This window comes from Ascaphus truei, chromosome 4 (assembly GCF_040206685.1).
Source record: "Ascaphus truei isolate aAscTru1 chromosome 4, aAscTru1.hap1, whole genome shotgun sequence".
In the NCBI taxonomy this organism is placed as follows: domain Eukaryota; kingdom Metazoa; phylum Chordata; class Amphibia; order Anura; family Ascaphidae; genus Ascaphus; species Ascaphus truei.
The window spans coordinates 285822780-285842055 of NC_134486.1; the positions used below are offsets into that span (position 1 = coordinate 285822780).

Here is a 19276-nt window from a genome sequence, read left to right on the forward strand (position 1 = left end):
CGCGGTCTCAGCATGCACATGTAGCAAGAATCACTGTCACCGGTCGAAGAAGGGAAAGTCTGCGGTTCTGGAGACAGTTTCTGCCGCGATTATGTGGCGGTGGTTCTATGCTTCCGTATCGGACACCACACAGCGTTAATCCTCCGGTGCGGCATCCGTCATGGTTACGGCACCGAAGACCGTCAGTCTTGCTGCATCTGTGGATTTTCTGTTTGATTGAACGCCACAGGATCACTACACAATGATGTGTGTCCTTTGGTTAAAAAAAGGAAAAATATGTGCGTTAATATTATTTTTTTTAATGTGTGTGTTAGAGCAGTGTTGCGCAATCTTTTCCCCATGTGCCGCTCTGCCTGCTCTCCTCCCCTGCTTGTGCCCTCCTCGCTCGCCTCCGGCGTCAAATGACACCGCGGGGTCATGTGACGTCACGTTGCCATGGCAACACGACGTCACGTGACCCCACAGCTCCATTTGATGCCGGCTTACCATGACAACGCATTGCTGGAAGTCAAGGTAAGTTAGTTACAGAGACCTTGCACGGTCCCCCGGCATTTAATTTAAATGCCTTAGGGGGGAGCTCGGGACCTCTGTAACCGTCGTGCCCCCCCAGAAACTCTTGCACCCCCACTCTGTGCACCCCTGTGTTAGAGGGTAGTATCTGTGTTGTATCAACCTTTGAGCTGTCCCTTTAGAATTTGAATAGTGATCATTATTATTATATAGGAGATTATTATGTCCGTGACAAAACAAGTAAAAATAGGCAGCAGGTGCAGAGCGGTCAATGTGTGATGCAATAACACTACATTTTTATTTGCAAACTTCTCTGATAAAGAGGGATATATAGTATTTTTCAATGGTACTACAGTTAAGCCAAATAAAATAGTATTCACACCACAGAACAAATAGACTTAACTGCATAACATATTGGGGTTTTTTATCTTCCGAAAGAGAAGTACTGTATTCTCAAGAAGGACATGGAGGGGGAGCTGAAAAATAGCACCTGTCTTTCTCTGCTTTCTATATTGCAACAGGCACTAGTAATCTGGTTTTTATTTGTCATTGAAGATTTTATTTTTATTTTAAATAAAAAGTGCAGCTTTATGAATCAGTACAATTACATTTGCAACATATGGACATTTGAGTAAATGGATCACCACATTAATTTTTAACTTCCAGAGGAAACGACACCATATTGGGGAGAAATGCAATGCAGGCTTCTCTGGCAGAAAAATAGTTAGGCCATTGACCCACGAGCACCTGAAATCCATGGGAGGGGCAGAGTTCCTACTTAGGACCCCGTTCAATAAGTTCCGAGGTGGCCAATCGCAATACAATCAATGACTTGAATGGCAGTTTTTCGACAGATTGCATGTAAGACCTTAGATGCCAATGTACATAAACTCTGAGATTTTACTCCAAGTTATTCGCTCGTGTCCTTTGTTAGAACTGTAAGAAAGTGCATCGCTGAATCCCACACTCCATGTATAAAACAGGAACCTCGGTGCTTGAGGAAAGCAGCCGCCCTGTTTCTCCATGATTTGTGCATCGCCACAGGTACCTTTCAGTTGTTGCCTCTGTGTGTGCGCCAGACATACTGAGCAACTTATCTGAGGACAGCAAACACAAGTACCTGCTGCTTGCTGTATGACTGTTCCCTGTTTCTTTCTCACTTTAAATGATTTTTTTTCCCCCTCGAGTTCAGTGGCGCATATTTAAATAAGCTGGCTTTGTGCCAGAAAGCCATCATTTTAATGCAGTGTAAAATGGAATGTGCATAATTATATGCAAGCCATATGGGCTGGAGACAGCTCAGCTGTGAATTTCAGGAGGCATGAGAGCGAGAGAGAGGCAGAACAGTTATATGAGATGAGAGCTGAGCAGAGTGCAAATGTCACCGAAATGAACGTTTTAATGAGCATTGTGACACTCCCCCTCTCACCTATTCCTTCTTACGCTTTCACTATGAACTAGAAACTGATGTCATTTAGAAATAAAACATTCCAGTCAAGCAGCAGGGCTAATGCTCCCACTTAATGCTTCCATTTCAATTGCAGCTTCCTTAATTAACAATGTACATCAAAAATAACTCACACCGTGCAACCCATCATCCTAATGAAATATCTTTATTTATTTTTGAATCGCTGCATTTTTAATGAAGCACTGTTATTGTTGACAGTTTTGTGCATCCCCATGAGAGGGGAGTTTGAGTACAGCCCGGCATACCACTATGCGTTACTGCAGCAGCTTCTGCTCCTGGCAGCGCTTTGTAGCTGCAAACACACTGCAATGAGACATGGGAAATGCTTGCTAAATTGCTGCACAGTGTAGATACTCCACTGTGTTTTTTCTTACTCTTTAAAATGTTAAATGAGAGAGAATCTGCATGTGTTAATGTCTAAGCAATGTGAAGAGAACGCTCTTCCCAGTTTTATTATCTAAACGATGTACAATATATTGAAAAATATATATTTATATAGCAGTATATAATATGTATATCTACAGATATATATATATGCAGTGGTTGACAAATCACCAAAAAATCTACTCGCCACACAAAAAAATCTACTCGCCACCTAGTACCAAACGTGTGCTGCTTGGGCCAATATTTACTCGCCCGGGGGTTAAATCCACTCGCCCGGGGCGAGCAAATGTATAGGTTTGTCGAACACTGTATATATGTATACATATTCTATCAAATGTTGCATATTTGCCATTTTGTTTTTTGTTTCTAAGCTGTTATGAATTTAGCTATTTTCGTTTCAATATTCCAAGTCCCTAAATAGGCCATTATATTTCCCCTCAGGCTAGAGATGAAGATGGACATGGTGAACATTTTCCCCCGCAGCACTATGCTAAGGAAACTCCGAGACTTGCCTTCAAGAATAACTGCGAACTACTTGTAAGAATAATAATATTTCAACAAGTCGAGATTGTTACTTTAGCACAGTGTAAATGCTTGAACTTATTTTTTTTTAACGCTAATAGTAAAGAAAATATTTGATCATTGAGTACTGTATATGCTGTTAATGCTAATGCTATATTTGTACCATGCAGAATAACCATATGCTTTAAAGATGCATTGCTTGTTTTGCCCGATTATTATTATTATTATTATTATTATTTATGAAAACGAAACATGTTGCACTATATAATCAAAAGAAATATCTCTATAAATGTACAGCTGTCTAAAAACACTTCTTTAGAGAAAAGAGAACCAAAATGTGTTTTTTTTTTACTTTATATTGTTATTTTGTTATAAAAGAGACCCACGTAGAATACCAGAGAGATCTTATTTATCAAAAACAAGATGATTTGATTTTGTTTCCTGCCGTGCTGAGTTACAAATGTGCAATCCGTTTTTACTGTAAAGAAAAAGGAAATAAAAGTGTTTTTTTTTTTTTTTGCCTTCTGAAAGAGTCCAGGACATCCCTTCACATTCGTGTTTGGAGTGCCCCTAAACAGTGAGGCTGTGGCAAGCAGAGGATTCTGGGATTGCAATAACGACCTCAGGCCCAGATCCACAAAAGTGTGCTGAGCTTTAGAACTCCTTCACTCCCATTCATATCAATAGCAAAGGCGTGCTAAGGCTGAGCACCCTTTTGTGGATGTGGGCCATAGAGTATTCATGACATGTTGGCAATCCTTAAAACTAAAATGATTTATAATTGAGTAGAATTAAGTGTTTTTATTTTTGCAAATTAATAGGGTAGTACTTGTATTTGGGACACTCATTTTTATGACATATTTAGCTGAAAGCTGATTCTTTTGATGGGCCTGCTTTCGTATCCCACACCTATAACAAACTGGGCCCCAGATGCACAAAAGGGTGCTAAGCTTTAGCACGCCTTTACTACTGTACCATTCATATGAATAGGAACTGAGGTGTGCTGAAGCTTTGCACCCTATTGGGAATCTGGGCTTGATTTATTTGCCATAGTAGGTTTTTTCTATGGTGTGTGGAAGTCAAGTAGAGTAGACATTGAAGGCCAGAACATTTAATTACTGATAAGCCCCACTATTACCTTTTGGTTCTCTAATATGTCATTAGAAAAAGCTATTAATGCTAGATTGTAGTTACACTCTGTACTGCTTAACACTGTAGCATGTTCATTATAAGTTTCATTGTACATGTTATTTTTTTCCACAAAAACTGGAGCTTTAAACCATTTGCATCAGAAATGCCTACAGTTTAGTCATCTCTGTTCCCTTAAAGTTACTGTTTTACTTTTCCTGTGTCCCAATATAAGGACAACGTCAGGGAGTCAATATAGTAAACTTTGTTTTTTAAATGGAGTAACATGGAGTAACATGGACACCGTGGGATGCATGGGAATCTGAAGCTATGAGAATGGGATTGCCCGTTGAAGTACTTTTGTGTAGTGCCGAGGTCTACAAGACCCTTTGGTTATGGAGAAAAGTAGATTTTCTCAGGTTGTAATACATTTTAACCAGCATGAAAGTTCTTCATAACCTGTAGATAAGATTTCAAGATTAGATGTGCATATTTTTAAATAGTGTGATTGTACTAGAATGAAAACCTATATAGAGTACCAAAGAGGTGTTTATATAGTACCCCTTCTTGGTATTTATGTTCTGTTCATCAATGTCCCCTGCCTGCAAAACAGGGGCAACAGTACTGCACCAGTTATGCCTTAGTTTTGTAGCTCTGAGATAAATAGACCCCACTGTGTGAATCCTCAACATTTAGTGCTTTTTAGCATTTAGCATTCCATGGAACCCTTAGACTAAATTTAGTAATAATAGATATTGTTTTCTTCAAGACCCAATAATTGCCATATTTTCAATGTAATCATTAAAGCAACTTTGGTAAATGTTATATTAAAATGTTAAAAAAACAAGTAGGTATCAATGTGGCGCTTAAATATAATCAGTGATATTTAAATTAAATATACAAAAACCGTGCAATTGACATACACTAATGTGAAAGTGACCAGTGCACCCAGATGGAAATATGCAGCTCAAACCATAATATTAGATTGTCCTCGCAATCCAAATGAAACTTGTAGAAATCCAGATGTGTTTGGGGAGCGCAGATATGTAAAAGACAAAAAACACACAAAATATAGTGCAATATGTCTGTGTTAAATTAAAGTGAGGCTTTTCTTCAGATTCTGGGGAAGTGTGTACTCACAAGTCTCTCTCTTGTGTGGTGTAAATAAAGGTATCTTTATGGCATTGTGCCTGGCTTCTCCATACAGATAAATTCCTTATTTCTATAATGAAGCAAGAGAACCAACCATAGTGCGATCAGAAAGTAAAAGCTTTATCTTAAAAATATGGTAAAACACACTCACATGGTGTTGGTAAGTAAAACAGCAAATTGATCATATAATGATCCACACCGGCAAACAGAAACTTCGTGGCTGGAACAGTGCACCCCGCCCGCGCTCTCAGCTGATCACTCTTCCCGTCAGACGACGGGTGCTGCGCTTGGGCAAACAACAGGTCGCGCTACAATCAGCCTCCCTCTTGGTATAGGATGAGTGTATCCTGTATCCTGTACCAAGAGGGAGGCTGATTGCACAGCGACCTGTTTGTCCAAGCGCGGCACCCGTCGTCTGACGTCACCCGGGGATTCCACCGGAACAGACACAGACGGGAAGAGCGATCAGCTGAGAGAGCGGACGGGCTGTACTGTTCCAGCCACGAAGCTTCTGTTTGCCGGTGTGGATCATTTTATGATCAATTTGCTGTTTTACTTACCAACACCATGTGAGCGTGTTTTACCATATTTTTAAGATAAAGCTTTTACTTTCTGATCACACTATGGTTGGTTCTCTTGCTTCATTATAGAAATAAGGAATTTATCTGTATGGAGAAGCCAGGCACAATGCCATAAAGATACCTTTATTTACACCACACAAGAGAGAGACTTGTGAGTACACACTTCACCAGAATCTGAAGAAAAGTATCACTTTAATGTAGCACAGACATATTGCATTATATTTTGTGTGTTTTTTGTCTGTTACATATCTGCGCTCCCCAAACACACCTGGATTTCTATATTAAAATGTTACAATTACCGTATTTCCTCAATTGTAAGACGCCTTCGATTGTAAGACGCACCATCGATTTGGCCCTTACAATCGAGAAACATTACTTTTTCACTGACCATGTTTCAGTAGAGGTCCCATGTCAGCGGAGGATGAAGCGGGCGGCAGGAGAGGTCCCACGTCTGCAGATGGTTGAAGATGGACAGCGGGTGGATGTGCGGCAGCAGTACAGGTCCAAAGTCTTCAGGTGAATGAAGATAAGAAGACTGCGGGCGTGCGGGCTTGCTGATCAGGAGCAGGGCGGCATAGGGGAACGGCTTGGGAGGTGCACACTGTAACCGGAAGTCAGACACCGGTCAACTTCCGGTGTTACACCTCCCAAGCCGTTCCCCTATGCCGCTCTGCTCCTGCTATTATGATCTATTAGCCGCCTCCACCATCGCACGCCCGCTGTCTTCTTATCTTCATTCACCTGCAGACTTGGGACCTGTCCTGCCGCCGCCACCACACTCCCGCCCGCTGTCCATCTTCAACCATCTGCAATACATCGATTCTAAGAAGCATGCCGATTTCAGACATGTGAAAATAAAAAAAAAGGCGCGTCTTAGAATTGAGGAAATAGGGTATATATAATGCCAAAACCTGTTAGTTTCTTTAGAAAATATAAGCAATGTCACAGCAAATCTATTGTTTTGTGCATTGGATCAGTGGGTGGGGTTCCATGAAGTCACAATACAATTTTAAGGGATTCCATTGAGTAACAATAGTAGATTGAAAGGGTTTTAAATGGTCGAAAACCAGTGATTTGCATTATCTACCATAATAGTTTACATTTCTACCAAATAGGCCCACAACACATGGGACACAGAAACTCAAATACATTAATTTTCCATACCCAAAAGTAAGGGAGTAAATCAGGTCATTCGATGTTTGACTTATTAGAAGCAACTTGCTAACTATGGCCCCTAGCCAATATGCTGGAAGCGTTCTTCTCCATGTCAAGGAAACCTTGAGCTACATTTGAATGACTGGAGGGGTTCGCTGACATGGAAAAGCAGATTCACCCCATTTTGAGTAGCTGTCTGCCTAACAACTCTCCTGCAGTCCTCATCCTATGTTAGTCCATTCACCCTGAATGAAACCAAGTCGTGTTCGGGGCATATCCTATATACTTTGAAGTTTGGACCTTTTTCAACTTCAAGTCCCAGTTAAAGTCAGTGGGGATTTTCGTCCGGAAAACAGCCACTTCGGCTCCGATGGAATTAGTCCCTTAATCTATTCCCTTCCACACCACCGTAGGAATATATGCTGCCTTCATTCTTGTTCTACTATGCAACATGTTAAGAACAGACCTGTGAGGTCTTAAAAGTCCATGTGCCACGATCTCCATAAAGAACCCTCTTATTGGTTTCTTGAAAGCAAAACCTGCAACTAATATGTTCTTTGTGAAAATGTTATGAAATATTTTCTCCAGTCTAATAATTTCTCACTGAAGTTTTGTTTATTGATAATATTGGCAACATTGTTAGGCATGGACTTGCCCGTCTCCAGCCCAAGTGGTGAAAACCCTCAATCTCTAGCAGCCCTTGTATGTATTTTGTGTTGCAGCAAATGTACAACACATTTAAAATAGTTATTCATGTTTAGCTCCTTGACCCATCAAACTGAGCAAGCTGCATTGTACAGGGAGGATAATCTATGAACATTCAATTAACAACTAAATCTCCCTCCTCTTGGCCGATATGTACAAGGCGGTGTTATTCCATAAGATGCCTTTTAGTGCTTGAATAACACTGCTTAGTAAATATGGGTTTATATGTCTCTTCTTATAGAAAGGTTTCTGAGATTGCAGCTTGCTAGCTATATACTGTAGATTGGCATGTGATTTTTTTTTCAGGAACAGGACAATTTTTCTTCCTAAACATAGACTGCAGTTGGAATGATTGCAAGCGGAGGGAGGAATGTTCTCTAAAGAGATAGCCTAATTGGTGTTTATCTGCTATACTTTTGAGCACAGTTTTCCAGGCATGTTTTACAGCAGCCCTGAATAGCTAATATATTCATGTTCGATTATTTTGTGTTGGCATAATGTTCTTTGCCAACTTGAGACTATTATGTTCATGTTTCTGTTTATGGGAAGTAAACAGGAACTTTTTATTTTTTACTAGCTGAGAGACCCGGCGTTGCCCGGGATGTAAATGCGTAATAGGTAGTATTATTTATAAATCGTGGAACAATAGGTGACTGTTTGTTGTAAAGGTTGGATAATAATATTGAAAAGAAAGATGGAAGAAAATGTAATACGATGTTGTATAAAAATGGTTTATTGTAACCACACCACAGTACAATGTATATTTTGGTGGCATAAGTGATGTAAAAATCTGAGTCGTGTGTCCTGCTAGGGTGTGAGGCGGCGGGTGGCGCGTGGGTTGTGAGTGCTGTGTGCGAGTGGGGGTCCTGCTAGGGTGTGAGGCGGCGGGTGGTGCGTGGGTTGTGAGTGCTGTCTGTGAGTGGGGGTCCTGCAAGGGTGTGAGGCGGCGGCTGGCGCATGGGTTGTGAGTGCTGTCTGTGAGTGGGGGTCCTGCTAGGGTGTGAGGCGGTGGGTCAGTGATGTCGGTGCGTAGGGGCGGGAGGCAGCAGGTGTGTGTGGCGGCAGGTATGTGTCGAGTGTGGCGGGTGTCTGTTGAGTGCGTGCAGCGGCTGTGAGGCGGTGGGTGAAAGGCAGAGGCGGCCGGAGTAAGGGCGGGTGAAAGGCAGAGGCGGGGGTGGGGAGGCGGTAAGGCAGGCATGAAGGCGAAGGGCGGCGGGAAGGGGAGGAGGGGGTGGAGGAGGGGGGCAAGGGGTGGAGGAGGGGGGCAAGGGGTGGAGGAGGGGGGAAGGGTTAGAGGAGGGGGGGGCGGAGGGAGGCGGTGGGAAGGGGGGGGGCGGTGGGAGGCGGTGGGAAGGGGGGGTGGGAGGCGGTGGGAAGGGGGGGTGGGAGGCGGTGGGAAGGGGGTGGGAAGGGGTGGGGGGAGGCGGTGGGAAGGGGGGGGGAGGCGGTGGGAAGGGGGGGAAGGGGGGAGGCGGTGGGAAGGGGGGGGGGGCGGTGGGAAGGGGGGGGAGGCGGTGGGAAGGTGGAGGGAAGGGGGGGGAGGCGGTGGGAAGGGGGGGAGGCGGTGGGAAGGGGGGGTGGAGGGGAGGTGAAGGGGGGGTGGAGGGGAGGTGAAGGGGGGGGTGGAGGGGAGGTGAAGGTGGGGGGGTGGAGGGGAGGTGAAGGTGGGGGGGTGGAGGGGAGGTGGAGGGGGGGTGGAGGGGAGGTGAAGGGGGGGGAGTGGAAGGGAGGGGTGGAAGGGAGGTGAAGGGGGGGTGGAAGGGAGGTGAAGGGGGGGGGTGGAGGGGAGGTGAAGGGGGGGGTGGAGGGGAGGTGAATGGGGGGTGGAGGGGAGGTGAAGGGGGGGTGGAGGGGGGGAGGTAAATGGGGAGGTGAAGGGGGGTGGAAGGGAGAAGTGGAGTGAGGGGAGGTGAAAGGGGGTGAGGGGAGCTGATGGGGGTGAGGGGAGGTGAAGGCCACTCACTCACCCGTCCGGCAGGTCCCACGTGGATCTGAGGCGGGAGGCAGCGTGTTGTGGCCGCTCTCCCGCTGTGTCCCGGGCGCTCGCTCGCTCCCCCGCTGACTGTTGCGGCGCCGGGGGGGGGGGATCGGGGAGACACTGACACTGGAGGGGGTGGAGGGGAGGTGAAGGGGGGGTAGAGGGGAGGTGAAGGCCGGTCACTCACCCATCCGGCAGGTCCCACGTGGATCTGAGGCGGGAGGCAGCGTGTTGTGGCCGCTCCCCCGCTGTGTCCCGGGCGCCGCCATCTTGGGCACTCGGCGCCGCGAGGCAGCCTGCCTGGCCACTGGCTGTTCCCCCGCCGGGGAGGGGTTAGTTGTAGCGCCGGGGAGGGGGGGGGGCATGTATATGTGTGGGGGGGGGGAGAGGTGAGAGATATAGAGGGGGGGTCTCGCACGGCCGCTGACACTGGGTGGGTGGGGGGGGGGCGCTGAAGGGGTAATAATAGTGTGTGTGTCCCGCTGACTGTAGCGGCGCCGGGGGAGGGGGGGGTCGGGGTGAAAGCGCGGGAGACACGGGGAGAGGAGGAGGTGCGCGCGGGTGCTGCTAACACTGTGAGCCCCGCTAATGTATGTAACAGTGTGTGTGTGTGTGTGTGTGTGTGTGTGTGTCACTGTGTGTGTGTGTCACTGTGTGTGTGTCTGTCACTGTGTGTGTGTGTCCCTGTGTCCGTGTGTGTGTGTCCCTGTGTCCGTGTGTGTGTGTGTGTGTGTGTGTGTGTGTGCGTGCGTGCGTGTGTGTGTGTGTGTGTCTGTCACTGTGTGTGTGTGTGTGTGTCTGTGTGTGTGTGTCTGTGTGTGTGTGTCCCCCCCTGTGTGTGTGTGTCCCTGTGTTCCCTGTGTGTGTGTGTGTGTCTGTGTTCCCTGTGTGTGTGTGTGTGTCCCTTGGCCCGTCACTCCGCCTCAGGCCAATGAGAGGTGTGCGGGGGCGGGCGGGCCAAGGGACCAATGAGATTTCCCCTAGGGACACCGGACATCCAGGCAGGCATGCATGCAGGCAGGCAGGCAAACATACAGTGCTTTCACTAATATAGTATAAGATAGAGATAATACCATGCATTTCAAACATCTATTAGTAATCTGCTCTAAATTTCCATTTCACTTTATTTTATATCTATTGTATAATGTTGTAGTCTAATTATATTATTCTTAAGCATTGTGCATGCAGTAAAGCCAGTGCTTTGGAGAAAACCCCAAACAGTGCACCGGTGTATTATTGTTGCCATCCTGCCTGTGAGGAATGTTTTTACTTTTCCCTACAAGAGATCGTGCACTGAACGAATGCTAAAAAGTGGAGCGAATGCCAACATTTCAGCAAGCTACTTGAATGTTTGCTGCTGGTTTCTCAGCATGATATACTAATACCTGTCATTTTTACCCCACAGTTTGTGTTCTATCAGCCTTTCAATTGCATGCAAATTAATGCAAATAAACAACGGGGTGTGTTTCATGCAGATTTGGTGACCCTCCCCTACCGAAACAATGAAGAGCCATTTTTTAGTAGCCACAGGACACGTTTTGTGTGCTTCTAAATACTGCCAGGTGTTGGGAACTTTCATTAGCCACTGGTGGAAGGGACAACGTTTTTGTTAAATGAGAGAAAAACCTTCCGCATAGGAGCATAGCTAGGACTTGGCCAAGTGTTGGGCATTTATCAAGGCCAGTGGGGGCAGCAGGGAGCCCAATCACAGGGCAAGTCTCTCTTCTTCCTCGCAGCACAGGATCACTTACTGGAACGAAGAGAAAGGCGAGGGTATTCCGCGGTCACGCTGGCAGAAGATGCGATCAGCCATGGTTGTGATGCTGCTGTGCAACTTGCATCTATCTGCCAATCACCGCCCAAATTCATTAAGACATCGCAACCCCCAACAGAATACTGGCTGTAGCAGGGTGGTCCTACAGTAATAATAATTTTAATTTGACTTGCCTTATTAGGCCCTTCCCTAGCTACACCACTGGTTCCACACAACGTTCTCCTGCTACCTTTTTCTTTTTTTTACTTGGTAATTTTTATTTTACAGCATTTTTTTCACTTTTGAATCCAAGAGAATTGTATAAATAACCGTTTAAGGACTTTATTCAATATGGGTGTTATGTATCAAAGTCTTCCAGCTGCAAAACTAATGCTGAGCCAGTGCATACAAAAACTATGTTACATCTTTATAACAAAAATACTATTTTTTTTTTTTTTTTGCACCAGTCTTGCAGCTAGGGTTTTTTTTATTAAATAACCCACTCATTTGAATGAATTGGGTTTATTTACTAAACTACAAAACTATGGCAAAACCAGAGCAAATTACCAGATTTATCAAAGAAAACCCCCAATTGTTTTTCGTAGGTATGGTGCTGCTCTTTTTATTTGTTTTGCCCCAATTTTTCAGCTCGAGATTGGTAAAGAGAGCCCTATACAGCATGAGAAAGTCACGGACGGTCCTGTATCAAATGGGTTATGCATCAAAGTCTCACACCTGCGATGGGCAGGCAAGACTAGCAAAATAATTGCACCAGATGTAGCCCAGAAAAAGGTCCCATACATCCCAATGTTTTTTTTTTCTTTATATGTAATATGAATATAAAAAAAAAAAGATTCCTCTCTATTTGCCCCGCTTTTACAGCCAGGAGACGTTGATACACAACACCCAAAATCTATTTGTTAGAAATAGCACCATACTTAAAGAGAAGAAATCCCACAGAAACGTTCAACCATGTCACAGAGGAGCCGCCATGTTCCAGGTACCACAGATATCAGTGTAACTTCACCGAACATTTGGCTCTCCTTAGAAGACAGGAAGATGCAATGTTAGTAAATTATCTATATATAGTATAGGCAACAAATCCTGCTACAAATGATTGCACTCACAAGATAATAAATCAATATCAGCCCAATTGATTAATCTTAGCTGCTTCAGTAATGTTGATATACTATCCCTACAACATTGACTTTCTCTCTGGGTGAGAGCTCGGGCTAGCTGCAGGGAGAGTTAGATTTAGCTAGTATAGGCATTTGTGTGTTTTTCTGTAAGGCGTTAATTGTTTGCGCAGTTCTGTTATTTTTTAATGAGTAAATTATCTAGCAGCATAGATACTAACACTGGTGATAGATCTCTGCAAAAAGTCTTAAATTAAAATATTAGCTAAAAATTACAACTTTTTAAACACTCCCATCACTTGCTATAGTGAAAAGATCCCTGTCACAGGCAGAGCCATAAATGATATCAGTGAATGTGACAAGTGGACAGCAGAGAGATTCAGAACACTGAACATGGAAGCGCACAGAGGAAAACCACATGTCCATTACTTTGTATGATTTACCCTGAATATTTTGATTATTTCATTGATATTTAGGCCTTGCTTACTACTGTATATTAAGCACACATAGTTAGAAGCCAGTCAAATGAATTGGGTTGCAGCCTTCCTTTAATAACAGGTTAATTTGTGATGGAGAACAATAACACACAAACATAGTACATGCAGTTTTGGTAAGTTAACACAACATGAGATAATAGGGATGGAGGCCCATGCCCCGAAGAGCTTACATTCTAAAATAAAAGCAGGAAGGGGGGAGTGGTGACATGAGGAATCGTGGGGGAGATTGCTCAGCATGGGTTATAGTTTAGAGTCTTGACATTGGGCCGCAGCAAACAGCAAACCTTTCAGCTGCGGCCTTGTGCAAGTCCATGGTGCGGTAAGGAGAGCGAGTCCTTTAGGTGGAATGAGGTGCAGCTTGGTTGGGGGCTGTAGGTCCCACTCTGGCAGCACAGGGCAGTAGCAATTCCTGACTGGGAAGGCTGATGAATCCAATCAGAGTTGAAGTAAACCCTTTGCGCGCTGGTTTGCTGGTCATATGCACATGTTTGTGGGAACCTTTCAGCAATGCTGCCTAGTGCAGGTCCATAGTGTGATAATGAGAGTCCCCTAGGTGGCGTGAGGTGCAGTTCATTCCATAGCTAGAGCAGCTTTGAGTAAGCCCTTTAAAATGACTATTATTTCCTTTTAAAATTAGTATCCAATACATCATTTTTTTTTCTTTTGGGTTTCTTCAGTTTTCTGTGCTCCTTTTTGCCCTTCTCATTCCAGGAACCCAGCGCATGAGACACCTTATTATCAGGTAAAAGGTATTCCTATTAAGTTATTTACAAAGGCTTTCTGAAAGATCACCTGAAATATACATAAAGGTGATTCTGCTGGTTTACAGATCACATCACTAAGCAGCTCCGTTTCCCTGTTTTGTCACTGAAAGCTGCTTAGCAGCTTCACCTTTCATGTTACATTCATTGTTTGCACACTATCAGCAGTATACTGTAGCAGACTCTTACAGTCAATAATGTATTGTACTGGATAGATTGACTTCAAAAAACAGCTAGGTCAATAATTGGTCTCTGCCCACTCAAAATAATTTCTAAGCATGATATCTTGCTTTAATTTATGTTTATTAAGGTAACGAGGTATAATAGCTTTAGGGCTCCTGTCTTCTTGATGTGAAGGTCATCTATGTAACTATGCCAAGTTCTACATGGCCTTTTGATCTACCAAAATAGAATACGTTCATGCTAGCTATAATTGGCAAATAATTATTATATTAATGCATTCATTTTGACCGTAAGGTATTTTGTGATGGAACAATAACAAATATCTATTATATATCTAATATTATTATTATTCTTTTTTTACATGTATCTTCTTCTTGACTTTTACAATGAGGTAAAAAAAATAAGGTTTTGAAATTTAAGTAGGACTCAAAACTTATTTCCCCTTTTCCTCCGAGATCTATTAAATCCACAAGGGCTTTCCATGGTACAATTCAGAGAAGTTGTGCTAATGGCCTGTCAAGCGAGATTGCAAGTGAAGAGGAAACAAAGTGCTTTCTTAGCTTCAGGGATCAGCTGTTTATTTTGCAGTTTTGATAATTACTGGAAGTGTGGCCTCTCTACCTTTCAGAATGTATGTGCTCTGAGGGTGCTGCCAGGCTGGATAGAGGGGATACACAACAGTAGTCTGGGGAACTGCCAGTTGTGCCAGAGCATGTGCTTATATTTTAGGAAACAGTCACTTCTCTTTTTGAGGTGCCCACTACTCACTGCTCTGCCAAGGATTGCAAGCAACAAAGGCATTAAGTCAATTAAATCAAGTCTGCAATGCAACATTCTCACCTCATTTATTCCTCAATTCAGCAGACGTTTTAGTTTGTAAAATAAATACATTGTATTATTAATACAAATGCCATTACTGTTCCTGTCCTGATAGTTTGGGGTACAAAAGACAGAATGGACACCTTGGTCATTAAAATAAGGCTAATGGGATCTTTCTGTAACATTGCCATGGTATAACAATAATACAAGGGAAGCTTTGCTACATCTCCCCACTTTAGATCTCGTTTCCTTGCACTGTTTTCCAACTCTCCAGCATTTCCCAATCATTTCTGGTGTAGATTTGGTACCCGACTTGCTTAATGGCTACAACATGGGCTTTATGGCAATTTCCATTGGGATTAGGGGTAGAGCTAAACGTATAATTAGACAATTTCTGTCATATTCTGAAAATCATCTCAATTATATGCATTTCAGTATGCATCATTATTTTTGTCGCTTTGTGATAAATTGGCATTTCAAAGCAGAAATTCCCCCATCAAAAACAGCGGGGGAGATTCATAGATTCATTAAACTTCGGTCAGGATTATCAGAGCTCGATCCTATGTTAACTGTCATTCAAGTCAATGGAACTTGATGCAGGATCAAGTTTTGATGCCCCTTATTGGTGCTTAGTGAATCCTAGCCAGTAGCTTTCTGTTTCATCCAACCTGAGCCCCCAAGAGTAGAACCTGATCAGTCCTAACAGAGACTCCTAGTTCAATAAATATACCTGTGCTGTTCTTCCAGATCAAAAGATTGAGTGCCAGATTAGCAGCAAATGGGGGCCAAATTAGCAGCAAATGGATGCCAAATAAAGTACCAGACCCATAACATTCACCTCATCCGTTGACTTTGCAGCATGTCTTTTCCTATTACTATTTTTATTCCCAGAAAGAGCCAGGAGTAACAAAGAGGCAAAATATTATCTGAACTAACCTTTTTGCACTGCTTAAATCCCCAGACAGCTGCCGGCTCCATAGATATTAACGCTGTAATTTGTCAGTAAGAACAAAACAAAACATAAAAGATAGGTGCTGGAGTTACCAATAGAAAGCAAGAACGTTGTCAACTTCCGATGACATTGCATCTCTCTATGGGCCGCCAGAGTGAAGCTGACCTGGCAGTTCTTTAGTATCTTCCAAATTAGCATTCTTGCACTGGAGATTAAAATATTTATATATCTGGAATCTGGGCATCCCAGAGCTGTATTCAGAGAATGTTAAAACTAAAACTGAGCAGTATAAATTACTACTTTAACTGGGGTCCTCCTGCCAGTAAGACATGTATGATACTGCTATGGGGTTCCTCTGGCTCAGATAGGATGGAGTGGAGGCCGAACTGAAAAATGTGTCTGATTCAAGTTGGACAGCTCATTCGCACATCTGGGTCTTGATAACAGGACAAACAACGGCTTGTTGTAACTAATATACTCTAATATACTCTATAAGAACGATTAACTAATATTCCAGGGCTTACTGTATGTCTGCACAAATTTATGGTTCTGTTTAAACCCTAATCTCAAGGCATATAATTTTTTTTAATTTGGGTCCCTAATAAACATCAGACGACAGAGAAGCCCCTAATAACCATGCCATGAAGCGACTTTGATGTGCTGATCTGAATCGACAAGCTCCATTCAGATAAATGGGACTAAACCGTCTCCAGCACAGAGAAGCATCTTCATGGCATATTGAATAAGGATCTTAAAATCGCATCAAGCTTAATGTTAAAACACATGGGGAATCATACATCCCCAATACTTCATTTATGAAGCTGATGGCGAACTGAACCAATTTCAAAGCTACTACCTATCGTTAAAATACATTTCAATGTACTATCTAACAAGCAGACTATCTAGCTGGTTATGCAGTATACATTATTATTAATTGTTGCACCAGAGATGTCTCCCATAAAAGTACTTAAAACACACACACACCATTGTTGTCATGTGCATACCTATGAACAGTTGCCAATGTAGAGCTTGAAATGCAGCCTAAAGATCATGAAATAATGTTTGCGGATTGAGCTAGACAAACCAACATTTCTATCATTTTTTTTACCATTTCAAATGACCACCTGGCCATCTGTGTGGGATACATAAGTCAACATTGTTAGCACATTTCAAGTTAACAGAGATGTCCTTTTATATAATTAATAATTTAAATTAATACATTTACACCCAGGGATATACCATTGAAGCCAGCCTTCCAAAAACATTTTTGTTTCTCGGAAAATAATTTTTAATGCTATTTGTCCAGCTGTACAAAAGGCCAATAAATAAATATCAACTATTCTGTTTATCTCTCCAGGTCAGAATAGTGATGTTATTCACAGCCACTTTGTGAATGGAATGTTTTACGTCATTTGTTCACAGTTCCTAATGACGACATCCGTCTTTAGTCCCCAGACTTCTCCCAAACATAATTTGACGTTGGTATTTCTATGTTGGGCTAGTGAAGTATTAAGATGAAAGAGGAAATGTTAAACTAATTTGTAAAATAAAAATGTTTTTGGGAAAGATGAAGGGGTTTGGGGCTTCAAAGTAGAAGTGGTTGCTGCTCTTAGAACAATATGGCCATTAATGATTAATACTTCTCATTAGTTATATTATCTAAAATGGGATATTATTGCATTTTATTGTTCGCCTCCTGAGGTCAGTGCTGGCTTTAGAGATAATAGCAGCCAGTGACAGTGACAGTTTGATAAATATCATGACAGTAATTTGTCACCACACCTCCATGACTTGCATAAGCGCTGTATTTCCTTCACTGTTGGTTATTTCAATCAATTACCAGTTATAGATACTGTATGATAAAATATATTGAATGTTACATTACAAAGTATATTGTGCTATAGAGAGAAGCGGAGCAGGCAGTTCATATCTTAAAGACAACAAAGTCTAAAGTTTAGAATCTTTTGTCTGATCTGTACATATAGAGGAACATTGTCACATTTCGTCATAGTACAGTGTACAACAGAACTCTTCCACTTGCGACCCGTGGGCTACATCCAGCCCACAAACGGTCTTAGAGTTGCCCTTGGATTGTTTGCTTCTGCTAATCTCATTGCAGTTAAGTGTAATATTTAATGCAAAGTCAGTTGTAAGCATGGTTAATATAAATATATACTGTATTATACCGATATTATAGTTGCTTGCAAAATGCAAGTAAAGTATTTTTAAGTCTTCTCCAGTATATTTTAAATGACATTACACCGCTCTCATGACTAGCCATGGGCAAACCAGTCCAAATCCGTTTTCCAGGTTTTTTTTAGACCAAATCCATCCACCAGACCATAATCCGTCTGCGGATTAATCCAAATCCACCATTGGATACAATTCTGACGGATTTTTAAGAATCTGATCCGCGGGTTCCACAACCCGTGGCCGAATTGTTGACAATCCACACACAAATTAATCCGTGGAGAGAGATATATCCCTGCCCCCGTGGATTAATCCGTGACCAGATTTTTTAACAGTCCGGCCACGGATTTCGGATTGCTCTCTAAAATAAAAATCCGAAATTGTGGATTTGCCTTTTTGAGACTGATCTGCGAACCAAGGGAACTGGCCGATCCAAGGCAATCCAAATCCGTGGGGAAAAATTGCCCTTCTCTCCTCTTGACCCTGTTATTGATCTTTTTTTTCTGATTCGAGTCCTTTTGGAGAACAAGTTGAAGAGCATTGGTGAAGAACATTAGAAGGCAGGAGTTAGCCATGGTGCTGAAGGCAGCATCCACGTTCCCAATAACTGACCCCCTTTAATCGTCAGTCAAAAAACCCTGGCTTTCCTCTTTCTTGTTCTCTCATTCAATATTATGAGAAGTGGGGTAACACACAGTTAATGATGCATCAACTTCTATTTAGTTGTATAACTTTGCATTACCTCGCTTACTGCTGTATTGCATAAGGCCTTACAGTAGAAAAATAAATATAATCAAGCAATCAAGTCACTCTGAAATGAAGAAGTGCTAAATGTTATGTTCGGATATTTAATACTGATTATATTGTAATTTATTGCACTTTTCATGTTACACTTTTTTTTTTTGTCGTTATGAAAATGTATTGCTATGATAGAGAACCCATTACTGTAAAGACATGTTGTCCTAATCCTTCTTCATCCACCTCACTATTACATGTCATACAGTGGCAAAGATGAAGACAAGGCTTCTGGTTTAGGATGTCAGCACCCGGCCAGAATCCTCTTGTTCGTGATGTCTAGTTATGTGATTAATTACTTGTTACAGTTACTAAACTTTATTGCAAAATACACTTGCTGCCACAATTCACAGTTAATAATCTTACTGAACAGTACACTTCACACTGCAGCTGATACAATGGGGTTTGTGTTACGGAAGCACTCAGAATTTGTGCCTTTGACCTTTTGCTGAGAAGGGTAGTTGCAGGGCCGGCGTCACTTTTTTTGGGGCCCCAAGCGAAACATTTTGGGGGTGGTCCAGTCCCCAATACTTACCGCACAAACCACCATCACCCTGCATTGCCTCTGTCAGACCGTCCCTCTCAACAGTGCCACAGTGTCCAACAG

General features: G+C 42.8%; 1 protein-coding gene across 2 annotated transcripts in view; it reads left to right on the forward strand.

Moving 5' to 3' along the window:
* Positions 1 to 19276, forward strand: part of SOBP (sine oculis binding protein homolog) — a 131330-nt gene that overhangs the window by 72932 nt on the left and 39122 nt on the right. For both annotated transcript variants that reach the window (XM_075597560.1, XM_075597562.1), the window contains exon 5: positions 2804 to 2899. In XM_075597560.1, coding sequence (XP_075453675.1) covers positions 2804 to 2899 — 96 coding nt within the window. The remainder of the gene's footprint in view (positions 1 to 2803; positions 2900 to 19276) is intronic.